The 14,731-nt window shown below is 36.4% G+C and overlaps 2 protein-coding genes and 1 non-coding gene across 7 annotated transcripts in view; 1 reads left to right on the forward strand and 2 right to left on the reverse strand.

Annotated features, from left to right (window-relative positions):
• The window catches only part of WWP1 (WW domain containing E3 ubiquitin protein ligase 1), a 118,615-nt gene extending 105,168 nt beyond the window's left edge, over window positions 1-13,447 (forward strand). For 3 of the 5 annotated variants that reach the window (XM_032421949.1, XM_032421948.1, XM_032421950.1), the window contains 3 exons: window positions 2,610-2,706; window positions 3,149-3,221; window positions 8,127-8,496. In XM_032421949.1, the coding sequence (XP_032277840.1) occupies window positions 2,610-2,706; window positions 3,149-3,221; window positions 8,127-8,226 (270 nt within the window). In that variant the 3' untranslated portion in view covers window positions 8,227-8,496. Of the gene's footprint in view, window positions 1-2,609; window positions 2,707-3,148; window positions 3,222-8,126 lie in introns of all 5 variants that reach the window. The other 2 variants (XM_032421947.1, XM_032421951.1) reach the window with 2 other exon arrangements.
• Window positions 7,014-7,116, reverse strand: LOC116643320. The gene has a single exon (XR_004301533.1). It is a non-coding gene; the product is annotated as a U6 spliceosomal RNA (small nuclear RNA).
• A 105-nt stretch (window positions 13,448-13,552) lies between the features above and the next one.
• The window catches only part of RMDN1 (regulator of microtubule dynamics 1), a 50,661-nt gene continuing 49,482 nt past the window's right edge, over window positions 13,553-14,731 (reverse strand). The window contains exon 10 of the mRNA XM_032421952.1: window positions 13,553-14,667. Coding sequence (XP_032277843.1) covers window positions 14,617-14,667 — 51 coding nt within the window. The 3' untranslated portion in view covers window positions 13,553-14,616. The remainder of the gene's footprint in view (window positions 14,668-14,731) is intronic.

Raw genomic sequence — 14,731 nt, forward strand, 5'->3', positions numbered from 1 at the left:
CTAGAGGATAATGCCCAAGAATGACTTCCTTTTCTTTTTTCTCTCCCTTACTCCCTTTCTTGTGTTGGTATTTTAGCTTAAACTATATAATAGAGTGGTCTCATCCAAGTCCTGCATGCTAATCTTGAAGCACATTTTACTGGAGTTTGCATTTTGTGTGTTTGAGAATTTAAAATCTCTAGGCCAAGGATATTCTTCACAAAAATCCAGTAATTGAGACTCATTTGAGCAATTCAGTGACTGAACTTCTGGTTTACGTATACTGTACTTTCATTTTCAAGTGAAAACTAAGCCTGTTTATTACTAAAGAAAGACTTTCCAGAAGTGGAATCTTTTCATAAGGATATGTGTCATTTATTTATTAATACTTTAAAGAAATGTAGACATTTCTGCAAATTTATCTTATAGATATACTTCAACATATGCAAAATGGCACATACTAGATAATTTTTGCACCATTACTGGTATACTAAACAGAGACTCCAAATTCCTAAATGTCCATTGGGAGGAGACTGAGTAAATAAATTACAGTATACCTGTTCTGTAATTCTGTCCCTTGTAATCATTCTTTTTTAATGCAAATTAACAGAAAATATTGGAGAATGAGATGTTTCAGTATAATTTTAAAGGGAAAAGGAAGGCGTGTATAATGTGCTGTTTGGTTAAAAGGAAAATTTATATTCTGTGTATTCTAAGTGTCTGCTGGTACAGCTGACCCTTGACCAACAAGGGTTTGAACTGTGCCAGTCTACTTATATGTTGATTTTTTTTTTTTAAGATTTTATTTATTTGACAGAGAGAGACACAGCAAGAGAGGGAACACAAGCTGGGGGAGTGGGAGAGGGAGAAGCAGGCTCCCCACTGAGCAGGGAGTCTGATGTGGGCTCGATCCCAGGACCCCGGGATCATGACCTGAGCCGAAGGCAGACGCGTAACGACTGAGCCACCCAGGCGCCCTACATGTCGATTTTTTTACAGCACTGTACTGTAAATGCATTTTCCTTATGATTTTCTTAGTAACTTTTCTCTACCTTATTTTATTGTAAGAATATAGTATATACTATATATACAAAATATGTGTTGTTTATGTTATCAGTAAGGCTTCTGATCATCAATAGGCCATTAGTTAAATTTTGGGGAGTCAGAAGTTGTATGTGGATTTCCCTGAGATTCCAACTGCATGCGGGGTCAGCTCCTCTAACCCCTGCGTTGTTCAAGGGTCAAGTGTCTGTGAATACGCCATCTTTGAAAAGGTTGAGAAAAAACTGGCCATGAGGTGTGAAAACTCTTGATACTGTACCTTTTACTACCTTTGAATTCTGTACTGTGTGCTGTGTGTATCTATTACCTATTATAAAAAACAAGGCGTGACTGGCTGGCTCAGTCGGTAGAGCATGTGACTCTTGATCTCAGGGTCATGAGTTCAAGCCCCACATTGGACATAGAGCTTACAAAAAAAAAATAATAATGAATAAAAAATTAAAAAGTAGGAATAAATCCATTTTCAGGCCTAAAATATCTGAATTGCATCACATACAGAATGTATGCAGGTGTCTGCAATCTTCCTTTCTCGGCTCTTTACTAGCTTCTTCACTCCTTCATGTTCCCCGACTTTCCCTTTGGACATCTGTATGTGTGTACCTGAGGAGCTTGAGATTAGAGTCATGTAAATCCAAGTGATTAGGAAATGGGTTGGTTTATGCCAGATGTGCTAATCTCTGTTCCTTGTGTCTTGATGAGATGTGTACCTCAGCACAGTTCTATACAGAAATGTTTTTGATCATCATTAGCACTTTTTGTCTTATCCTTAAATTATATTTTTACTTTTTATAAATTTTTTTTAAGATACACTTCTACTCAGACTGCCCTGTAAGTTCACTTGCCTTCTATACCACCAATTCAAATCTATATTCCACCACATTACACATTTATGTCCCTTTTGAAAAGATAGTAAATGTACCAAGTATTTTAACAAAATGCATAGTTTAAGTTTTCAAGTACAAAGAATCCAAAGAGTTGAGAAAATAGTATTTAGTGGGAGAAAATGCCGCAAACTATTGAGAATGGGCGATTGGGAAGTGTTCATTTGTTTTTGGTAGCTTACAGGAGAGAAGGGTAGTTGACTCAGGTCAGGATAACTGGGTTAGAGCTCGACGGGACCTGAGTTCAGATGTTCTGCCACTTATTAGCAGTTTGAGAAAGACAATCTCTAGGCCTCTGTTTGCTTATATATACAGTAGGGATGCTAATGATAGTATCTATCTGTAGGTATTATTGTAAGTGCTAAACACACACAAAGCATATGGCACAGGCCTTGGCAGGAGCCCTAAATCAGTGATAGCTGTAATATTGTAGCTGATCAAGATCTGTTACCTTTTAGTGGTATGACCTTTTGAAGCCTCCCATGTTCCTCTGCATAAGATGGATGTAATAATAGTAGTGGCCGACCAGTGGTATACTTGTGAGGATTAACTGAAGATTCATAGTGTACTTAACATATGCCTAACCTGAATAAATTCTTGAAGAAATTTAAGAATAATTTAAGTGTCCACTGTTTTAAGTACTAGAGATAATTTAGTATTGATATTAAATTTGATTTTGTTACACAGTTTGTGAAGGAGACAGACAATGAAGTAAGGATGCGACTATTACAGTTTGTCACCGGAACCTGCCGTTTACCTCTAGGAGGATTTGCTGAGCTCATGGGTAAATGCAGTTTTACTGCAGTTTCTCTGTAGATAATTTTGTGATAATAATGGCCTTTAGACACACAATAGACTTGAATCTAAGGATTATTCTTCTGTGCTCTCTATACGGTATCTACCAGAAGAAAGACTAATTAATGGTTAATATCAAGTACATTTGTAAGACAAAAATGGAAGCCGCTTACATTGTCTGGTTGGCCATTGCTTTGCTCCTTCGGGTGATTGTAAAGGGAGCAAAATTCTTTAGAGCTACTTCTCTTTCCACTGATTTAATTCTTATTGCTGGATTTCTGCAGCAATAAGAAGCTTCTCTAGGCAGAAGTGATTTACATTGTATTCTGTATTAGTCATAGGACTATGTGACATGTTCTGTTATATAACTAGTTGTCAAAACCAAAAAGTTTGAAGAACCAGATAAATTTTGTCTTATCTTCCTGGTTTAGGAAGTAATGGGCCTCAAAAATTTTGCATTGAAAAAGTTGGCAAAGACACCTGGTTACCAAGAAGCCACACGTGGTAAGTTCAAGAATCCTAAATAGGAAGGTGAAGGCCAGAGAATCTTTTTTTTTTTTTTTAATATGTAAGATCCAGTATAAGTTCTTACTTATCAAAGTAGCTAGAATTTCAGTTTTTAGAACAGACTAATATGGCACCCTAACTTTGGAATGATTTCTACTTGGTTACTATACTAAGAAATGTATCCATTGATTAAACAATTATTTAGAATAACCACTATGTATAAAATAAGACTGAAGTGCTCCCTGCCTTTTATGTAGTTTGCACTCCATTGGGGGAAAGGAACACAAATGACAAACAAGTCAACTATTTGAATACTAAGAAGGTCCTTCAAAGGAAATAAAGAGGGTGTTGTAAAAAAGAACTAGAGGGAACCTCCTAGATCGTGTGGTCAGGGAGATTTCTCAGAAAAGATAATGTTTGAGTTTGATAAATAGCATGGTAAAGGAAGAAACAGGAAAAGTGCATTCCAAAGACCTTAAAGTAAGAAATTGTTTTTCAAGGAAATGAAAGATGACTGGTGTGACTGGCAGTTAGTCAATGAGGGGAGACAGGGATAAAAAGAATTTGGAAATGTAGGCAGGGGTTAAATTATGTAGAGCCTTGTAGGCTATTATAAGGAACTTAGATTTCACTCTAAGGGCAATTAGAAGCTTTTGAAGAGTCTTAAATAGAAACTAATGAGATTCAGGAAAAATCACTCTGGCAACAGAGGAGGGAGGAATTAGATTCAAGACTGAAGGCAGGGAGATTAGTTAACAGAACTGTTAAGAGTTATCCAGGCAAAACATGATAGCTTAGGAGGTACGTGGTTCTTTCAGGAGGTCAGAACTATTTTCATACTAAGCAGTAATTTGCCTTTTTATTGTTTTGATACTTGCACTTACGGTGCAAAAGCAACGGTGGGTAAAACTGCTGGTGCCTCAGCAAAAATCAAGGCAGTGGCACCAAAATGCTGTCTCCATTCTTCAGTGCCGCACACCTGCAGTTCAGAGCAGAGCGGGGGGGAGCCAGTTTCTTTCAAAATTGTTCTTTAGGAAGCAGTAAAAAAATTATTAAATCTTGATGCTTGAGTATGTATCTTTTTAATATTCTGTAAGATAAAATGGGAAGCCTGCATAAAGCACTTCCACACACACCAGAGGAATTGTGGTTGTCTGGAGGGGAAAGCCAGCAGTGGAGTTGAAAGCTGAACCAGCTTGCTTTTTTAATGGAACACTGTTTTTACTTGAAAGCATGACTGACAGACAAACTATTTACTTGGCAGGCATTTTCTTGGAAAGTAACGAAATAAGCTTATCACTTCAAGGTAAACAGCTGACAGCATTTGTTGGCAACGATGAAAATTGAGGTTTCGGGTAAAAATTCAAATTTGGGAAAGCTTGTATGTACCAACCACCATGAGCTTGAAAGCTTCCCAAAACTTTCTGATGAGATTGGTGGTATTTAACCAATGCAATTTTTTTTCTATTACATAATTAACTGTGTCAACATTTGGAAATACTTTGTAACCTGGTGAACCATTATTTCCAAATGACCAATGCATGTTACAAAATCATGCATGGGTAAAAGATCTATTCAGAGTACAAGATAAACCATTGGGTTTTATAAGAAGGTAGAAAAAGTCCCTTGATTTCAGAACTCCTATTATGTGTTACCTTGTCGAACTTAATATAATATGTATTTAAGAATAATAGCCACAGTTACCTGAAAAAAATGACTACAGTACATCTGTTTTCTAACTGCGTATCTGTGTGGGAACAGATTTTCCTATACTTAATACAGTGCAACAAAATAAATGCACACAAAAAGTGTGAAAAGGGATCATAACCAAAAAAATTTGAGAACACCAGCCTAGATTAGATTAGTAAACGAGAGAGACTGTTGAGGCAGGGGAGAGGTTCATAGCCAGAGGAGATAGTTCTTCAAGAAAGACGAAAAGAACTGGGATGCTGAGTACAAGCTAAGAAATTGGCCTTTGATAAAAACAGGAACACTTCCTTTGTTGTAATAGGAGAGGAAGAAAGGTTTGATGTAAACTATAGAGTTATCACTATAGGTTTCTGTTTTCTCAAAGTATAAGGTGAGGTCACTGGCTAAGAATGAAGAAAGTAAAAACTTCTGAAGAGAAAGAAAGCTGTCAGAGTAGCCAAGTATTTACTAGCAAAATATGGCTAAGAATGCTGCACAATATTGGATTGCCTACTTGGATCTTTATAAGTGACACCGTCTGTCTAGTTGTAGGATTCTCCCCTCCAGTAATTTTCAGCTGTTAAGGTCTGAGGAATGAAAAACTAGAAGGCTGAATTCATTCAGCGTTTGAGTTTTGATTAGTAAGTTCAAAAGAGGGAGAGGCAGGGATGTAAAAGTATTTGCCAAGGTAGTGGTTATAAGGCTGGGCTGTGGATTAAGTACAAAGTAAAGATAGGAAGAATCTGAGGACAGGCTAGGATGGTGAGAAAGTAATAGGTTGCCATTTTAATTGAAGGAAGCTGGAAAGAGAATAGTTTTTTAATGAAAAATTTCCTTTACTGGTGATGATAGGGTTCAAGGTGTTATCTTGAAGTCAGGAACTGGAGTAGAGGAACAGGTCACTAAAGATGAGAACTGGAAGGCCATGCATGGCTGTTGCATATCGTCCAAGTGAATGAGAGGAGGACATGAACCAGGTGTCAAAGCTTTAGTGAATGAAAGGAATATGACCAAGAAGTCAACAGAGGATAGCAAAAAGTTCAGAAAGAAGGTTGCATAGCTAGACTGTGCCTCAGAGGAGAGAAGTTTTGTTGATTGGCCGCAGGGGAAATGGTATGTTTCAGACTAGCTGGATTTTTAGCTAAGGCAAGAGAGGAGTTATTCAGACTGTAGAAAACTGCAAGTCATAAAATAGAAGTTTGGAAGAATGGAGTATCTGAGGTGGAGGACAGGGAAGAGGTAGGGATTTAATTCAGATCAGTGGAATACAGTTATGATCCAGAGACACTCGAGTTTTTAGTAGTGACTAAGGTAGGCAGTGCTACAGTCTATGGTGAAAGTCGTCTTGCTAAGTCTCAGATGGAGTTGTGCTGTCATCTCCAATGTTTTGCTTTTTGAGGTGGCGACTTTGAGAGTAGGGGTTCCTCAGGCTATCTACAGTGGTACAGCAAGCCAACGGGGTACTGTTCCCGTAGTCCATTGGGAAGGTATTAGTATCTTCCCTTTAGATAGATAGAAAGTGAAGTAGCAAATTTGACTCAAAGCTGGAACTGAAACAAAAGCTAAACTAAAACTTAAAACAGTATTCTGATATCCACATAGTAAGTACTCAGAGATGAATAGATTTTAGTACGTCTCCATCCTTTGGCTAATGTCTTAAAACAGAACCCTGTTTTGGATGTTTTCAAATAATCTACTTTTTTATGTAGTTCAGCTCAACATTTACTAAATGGGTTAGGAGAGTAGGGAAGACTGCCCCTCATGGGTTTTAGAACCTAATGGAAGAAACCAGTCAGTCATAATACAGAGTAAAGTAAATGCCAAAAGAGAAATAAAAGTAACTTATGGAAAAGAGAATTAAGTCTATATAAGATGCTCAAGGAAAATTCTTGGATGGTAGGAAGGAAGTTGTAGCATTTGGACTGATTCTTAGTGAGAAAAGGATTTCCACATTATGAGAGAGTAGAACATGTCATAAGACAAAAGTGTGTGGTAGGCTTAGAGAACGTTAAATAAGTTGATAGGGGGCTATACCAAACAACATGGGAAGCTTCCTTACCCCACACCTTCAATCCATAGGAATTAGAAGCAGCAAAGCTTAGGTTTTTTTTTTTAATGGAACACTTCACGTGTCCTCCTGGGGCAGGGGCCATGCTAATCTCTATTGTTCCAATTTTAGTATATATGCTGCCAAAGCGAGCACAGCAAAGGTTTTTTTAAACTGGCATGTCTTTTGAGGAAAGTATCTCTGGCAGTGATAGAAGGCTAGAGATTCAGTAGAAAGAATGACAGAATTTGACAAGGCTTTATAAGAAAGATGTAAGAACTAGAAAGTTGACAGATTGTTAGATATTTTCTTGACCTCTGCTATCAGTGTACTTTGAAGCATGAAGTGGGGGGAGGGGAGAAGGTACACGGTCTGCTTAATTGCTACCATTTAATATATTTAACTTTTCATACAAAGAAAATAAAATGGTCGGAGAAGAACACCATTTTAATTGGCTGCCTTGTTTCAAAAGGCTCTTATCAGGTTTCCTGACTCTTACACAGGAGTTGGGGCAAGGGCAGATGGGATCGGGTGGTAGGAGGGAACCTGGATAATCTAGAACTTTCCATATAAGAAAATGAAAATACAGAACAGTTTTAACTACATTAGAGCTATTTTACTAGACACTTAGAGTGGGGACTGGACCCCCCACCCCTACCCCACCAACCCCCATCCAATTGAACTCAGCACAGGGAATTCTTTGAGTCTGGCAGGAATGAAAAGACAAAAGTATGTATTTGTTGGCGCTCTCTACCCCAGAATGTAAGTTCTATGAGGACAGGGACTGTAGTTTTCCCTCACTTTATCACTAGCTCCCAGAAAAATATCTAATAGATTCTTAATAACTGGTAAGTGAATGAAAGAAATGGACTCTTAAAAACCCAAGAGAAAGTTAGGGGGACGTGTGACAACTTGTAATTCCAGTTTTCTCTGGGAAATGTTAAAATATTTTTATGAGCAAGTCTTCATTTCAGTAGCTTGCCATAAGAAATCTGTATATGTTAGTATTAAATAATATAATAGTAAATTGTTATAATACTTCCGGCAAAATTTTTCTGTCTTCCTCTATCCATTTAGTTTTTCAAATGTGCTTTAAGAAATATTGTATTAGAAATCTTTTTAGAGTTTGTTTTATTGAAAACACATCTGTTTCTCTTTTTGTTCAGTTTTAATCGCTTGGATCTACCACCATATAAGAGTTATGAACAACTAAAGGAAAAACTTCTTTTTGCAATAGAAGAGACAGAGGGATTTGGACAAGAATGAATGTGGCTTCTTGTCTTGGAGGAGCTCTTGCATTTAAATACCCCAGCCAAGAAAAATTGCACAGATAGTGTATATAAGCTGTTCATTCTGTACAGTGAATTTTCTGAACCTCTCAAAGTATAAATGTTTTCCGTTCTTCCACAGAAATATGCAAAACAGTTCATCCTTTTCTACTTTATTTATTGTTCCCTTGAAGTGACTGACCAGGAAAAAGATCATCCTTAAATTTTGAAGCAAGCAAGAGACTTTATTAAAAATAAGTATATATCTATATAAGCATATATGATAGTGGCTCTAGTTTTATAGAGCTCCGAGTATATTAAACATGACAGCCGTTCATTCAAAAAAAAAATCTGGATTTGCTTTACCTTGTTTCTAGTATCCAGAGGAAAAAGTACAAATTGCTTTATGATCTTCTCCCTTATGTAACACCTCTTGAGGGTGTTTAGTTGCATGGCTGTTCAGGAAGGTATTAAGGGCTTAGGCCAAATCTTACTTTGAGTATGTTAAAAAATGCTGCTGGCTTTTCTGAAGACAGGCATTTGAACCTGTCAGTTCGTTTTAAATAAATACAATAGTTGAAAATTTTCCCTCTTTGCTACATCACTAATACAGTCCAAGTAATGAATGAAACCATAACGTACGTGTAAGTCATACACTATATCCGATGCCATTTAGTTTATTCTAGAGATTGGAAAGAATTCATTAAGCAGCAAAGAGGTTTGTTTGTTTACATGTTACTTTGGGATGCTAGGTATTTGTGGAGTTAAAAAGAATCAGGTACTTACGTACTTTTGTTTTTAAATCTGTGCTGTTCTTTTCTTTAAATTTAATTCATAATAAATTGATGCAGTTTGATACTTAGGAACATATAATAAGGTAATGTGAACATTTCTGCTTTTGTGTTCAGAGTTTTGGTTTTATAAAACCAGATGGACTGAAGAGTTGTATAAGCATTTGAACACTCAAATGAAAACTATTTTCTATTTTAGTGTTCATGTATCTTCATTCCTCTTAATTTCATGAAAATTTTATGATCTGAATTATATAAGCATACTAAAGAATCTTTTGGTCCCCACCCCCCCTTTTTACATAGATCAAAACATTATTTTTGTCCTAATAACTTTTTAATTTTTCATTATCAAGGGCATTTGCTGAACTCGAAGATGTATAACAAATTAAAATCTGATGTGAATGATATTAATGCTATTTTAGCAAACTGGGCTTCCTTGTTAACAAAAATTTCAATTTCCATTTGTATCATTTCAATATGCAGTGTAAATTTCAGGAAGTTAAAATTTTTTTTATAACCATGAACTGACATCTTACAATGTTATCTGTAACATATTTAACTGCTAAGTACATATGGAAAATACTAGTATACAATTTAATTTCCCTAAACAGTTTTTGTTTTGCCAAAATTTTATTTTTCTACATATTAGATTGTGTTCTGCACTTCTATTCAAAGTTCATAGTAAAGATGAAATAAAGGCAGTGATCCACTATGTTGAATAATAGACTCTTTTCCCAAATCCTAATCTGACACTGGGCTATCTTGAAACATAAAGAATTAAAAACAAATACTAATGTATATGACATTATGTGATAGAGGGTGACCAATCTTCAAAAGGACTAAATTATGCCATAAGAAAGCACCACTGCTCAATAAATTTTGCCATGACATGACAGAGGTTATTGATGAACATCATTCAGTGGAGGTGAGAATGTGAGAATACCATTTAGCAGATTTGACCGAAGACAAGAGGCTTTCAGGGTGCTGGTCCTCCCTCCTCCCTTCAGTTAAGAAATTATTATATACCAGTTGAGGCTACACAGAACCCACAGAGACCAAACCAGCTTTCTGAAGAAGGCTATTTTGGAGAACTCAGGGCCTTCCACATTTCAAACCCAAGACAGAAAACCAGGCCTACAGGCAGGATTTATTATGTCTTAATTCATATACTCAAGTGGCAATGAGAAACCAAGGATGTGGGCTACCTCTCACCTTCTCTCCTCTTTTCCCATCCTTGTCCTGTGCTGGGCTAGACAGGCTCACTATGCCTGAAATGAAGAAACAGGCAAAGAATGAGGCTCAGAGACAGATTCATACTGTTATTTCATTTCAGTGACACTCACCACCACCAAACTGAGCCCAATGAATGGGTAACAGGCACAACATAATTTCTGATTTCATCAGATTTGTCTGTCTTCCCAGGAAAGCAGCTACAAGTGGCAGTTAAAGCTCAGAGAGTTAATAAAACCTTTTAACCTCACAGCCTTCAGTTAATCACCTGCCTCCTATCTTTAAAAGTAGATAGGGTGGTTATGTGTCAAAATACCATTAGGCAGTACTGCTTCTGTTTAAAATGACCCCTGACTGGTGAGTTCATGTGGACTTTGGGAAATCTCCAGATATTGATAATAAACCATACCTTCGGATTTCCCAGAGGAAAACCATAACTGCATGTCCCTTCTGAGGTCCCTGAGCTGTGACCTGGGGAGATGATAGTTCTGGAGCTGTGTGAACGCTCTGCTACACAGATGCCTGCTGTAAGGTCATCTTCTGAAATGTAAGGAGTCCTGACATTGACTTGCTGGTCAGCTGTGGTTCCTATCTTATTAAGCTTTCTGAGTAAGCCTGTTACGGACTTTTTGAGTCTGAATGTTTGTTGAACCCTGGTGGATATATTGCAGAAGTCAAAAATCTTCTCGTTTAAATGTGTGGATGAGAGAACAAAGGTTGTCTTATAAACACTCTCCAGTTTTTTTAATGTGTTGAACTTAAAAGCCAAACTTAAGGTAAACTGTCTCAAGGAAAAAGCCCAGACCGTATTCAGAGAAGCCTTCTACGTTTATGAGGCTCCTTTTTACCGACTGTATACTCCTCATCACAGACAAAACAGTTCACTGTTCTGGGCAGTGCAATGGGTCAGAACAGGGTATTCATTAAAATAATTTCATGGCCCCTGCTAAAGTAATCCGCTCTCCTATTTTTTCATCCCAATAAACTTAAGGTACAATAATGCCTAGGCACACATAGTCCAAAATAGGTTGTATGGTGAACACCACATGAAATGAAATAAATACCCCTCAAATAATGTAGAAGCAAAAAGGTACAACTCAAGAAGTGGCATCTCCTAAATTCCAAATTTTCTCTCCCAAATCTCAATCAAGGAGAACACAATCAGATAATTACATTTAAAATACTTACTGATATAGTATATCCTTTATGTATTCTCTTTCATCCTCACAACTCCTGAGGTTGGTGTGTTTTTGCTTTTTCTTTGTTGTAATGATGCTTATTTTACAGATAAGTGAGTCATTTTTACAAAGTCCAGAGCTAGTTCACAGTCTATGATTAAACGCTCAGTTGGGAAAATTTTGCTAATAGTTAACTGAGAGCTTTCAGATTTTTTATAGAGTAGCCACTTTCCAAATCCAGATTTATTCTCAATCCTCAAAGGAAGTAAACATATCTACAAGGTGAGGTAATTATAATCACCAATGGGTGATTATAATTATATATATAATTATACAAACACCCATATGTTTACAGGACAGACTACTACAAACTTCTGTTCACATGCATGTGGGGAAATAAGCATCTCAAACTAGCGGTCATATCTGGAACACAACAGTTAAGTAGGGACTGCACAGGAGAATAATGGGGTCCTAGGGTTTGTTCCCAGAAGTAATAGGTCTCACTGTGAGTGAGGAAATGCCAACAACCAGTGTAAGACCTGGTGAATCAGACTCCTGGGAATTCAAAAGGAAGAGACAAAATGCAGACAATCAGAATCTTAGGAATGTACCACATCTTGGAGAAGGGAGCTAGCTATCCCTTAGTTTAAAAGGGGAAAAAAGGGAAAATAACAGCTCTATAAATTGGATGTTGATATAACCTGTACCCAATGTGCATAGGAGTCAAAGACTGGAACAGCCTAAATGACCTTCAGTGAATGGTTAAATAAACAGGTACACTAATACAGTGAAATATAATCAACAGTACAAAGGAATCAACTACTGACTATATTTAGATGGATCTCAAAGGAATTATGTCAAATGAAAAAGGCCAATTCTCAAAAGGTCACATAATCTGATTCCATTTATTTAACATTCCTGAAATTAGTGGTTACTAGGATTAGGGATGGTGGTAGGGAGGGAAAGTGGATGGGTGTGACCATAAACGGATAGCCCTAGGGATATATATGATTTGGTGCAACAGCTATAACTTGATTGTAGTGGCAGTTAAAAAAAACCTACATGTGACAAAATTACACAGAACACACATACACAAGTGAGAGCATTTAGAAGTAAAATCTGAGTAAGATCTATGGGCTATACCAATTAACCTGGTTTTGATATTGTACTGTAGTTACAGGTTTACCTCTGGGATCTCTACCTTTTTTCCCCCAACTTCCTATGAATCTGTAATGATTTCAAAGCAAAAAAGATTTTTTAAAGCACTATAAAATATCAGAAGACAGATCCTACCCATAAAAGGTTTTATTACTGAAAGATACTTCATTTCACAAAAACTACTTCATAGAGATTATTCTTGAACAAATCCAAACCCTTCACTTCCCATTTGATTACCTGGTACTGCTGGTAATGCAAAACACACACACAAAAATCACCAGAAAATATTGAAAGTCACTCTACAGAGAAAATTGAAAAGGAGAAAATTTCAGATGGATGAAGATGCTCAAAACAGAAAAAAACTGTTATTAACACAATATACTAATAAGTGTAAATATAGATACCAAAAAAAAAAATCAAATTAGAAATTCAAAAACTCAGAACTGGACAAACTACATGAAAATGTGAAATGCCTGCTGATTGAAATCAGGAAAAAAAAATGGAAGAAAAAGACAAACATCTCAAAATTGAAGACAAAATGTATCTGAGGAAGAAAATCAAAAATAAGGGACATGGAAGACAAATTCAAAGAGCCAAGAAAATGAAACTGAAAGAGGTAAAAAGAAAAATCAGAGAAATGATAAAAAATTAGGCAAAGAAGATTTAACATACATAGAAGTAAACAGAGTCACTGAAAGTAAGATGGAACAGTGTTTCTCAAAATGGGGTAAGGCAAATCTGGTATGAGGGACAATCTAAGATAATTGGACTGGCCTCTTCAAAAAGTCAATGAATGGTGGGATTTAAAAAAAAAAAAAGATGGAAGAACTCTTCTAGATTTTTAAAAACTAAGGCAGAAAATCAAATACAATATATGACTGATTGGATCCTGGTTTTTAAAAGTGTAAGACATTCCTGGGACATCTGAGAAAATATGAATATGGCTGGTATTAGAGATGATTTTAAAAAATTACTGTTAACTTTTTGTTGTACTAATGGGTTTTTGTTTAGCAGGATGTCCTTATTCTGAGACAATGCATGCTGAAATATTTAGGGATGAAGTATGTTGTCTACAATTTCAGAAGTTTAGAAATACATATATATGAAAATATACACACATAACAGTAAAATATAGCAGATTAGCAATTGGAGATCAGTCCAGGACTTTCAGTTTTCCTTTGTTTGAAAATATACATGATAACAGAAACAGCCCACACCCGCACAGTTCACTGTTAACATTACAATTCCCAAATCCTTTGGGGAAAACCCACCTATGCATGCACTCTTGATTTATCTAAGTGACATTCAAGATAATCCTTTTTATAAAACAGTTCTGCAGTGGCGGCATCCCAGCCTCAAGTAATACTGTCCTGCCTATTTAAAACATCTTCATTTCTATTTCACCCTTTAATTCTGTGTTCCTTTCACCATTATTAGGGAAGAGAATATGGGCTTTGTCTAGTGACAAAATCAATCCTCCACTTGTGAGACTATGTCACATTTAAAAAAAAAAAAAAATCACTCCATTTTCCGTCCCCTCCTGACAAGGTTTTTCCTTACGCAGGTTGGTTCCAAGATCCATCACTTAACAACTTTATACCAAGAACCCTCAACATCCTAACAACCTAATTTTCACTGCACCTTCTCTGCAAGATCTCAACTTTGCATCAGTCCAATTTGAGAATGCACACCCCCAATGAAACCTCTTCCACAAAGCTTTTTCTTGATCTCCCATTCTGATGTGATCCATCCTCCTTAGAAATCTTATACCACTTTGTATTGCTGGTGTCCTAAATGTGCAATATCTCTGCCTCTGAGCCAGGGAGAAGTTTCTACCAATCTTTTTGTAATTATTTCTTTTGTTATCTGTGAAGAAACTTAGAATTTTGTATATTTAATTTGTTAAATGGTTACATTAAAGGAACTGAGAAAAGAGCCATAGAACAGTTACAGTTTATGTATTATCTTTGTAATTTGATGAAAAGGCAATGTTTCTTAGATATTTCATGTGCTTTCTTCTCTGAAAAATTCTCAATTCTTGTCACTGAAACCTGTAAGCAACTGAGCAGCTTCTGTCTGTATCTAAAATGGAAAAACACATGTTATAAATAAATAGTACAGCATAGCTATCAACTTGCAAAATCTA

This window comes from Phoca vitulina, unplaced genomic scaffold (assembly GCF_004348235.1).
Source record: "Phoca vitulina isolate PV1807 unplaced genomic scaffold, GSC_HSeal_1.0 scaffold25, whole genome shotgun sequence".
NCBI lineage: Eukaryota > Metazoa > Chordata > Mammalia > Carnivora > Phocidae > Phoca > Phoca vitulina.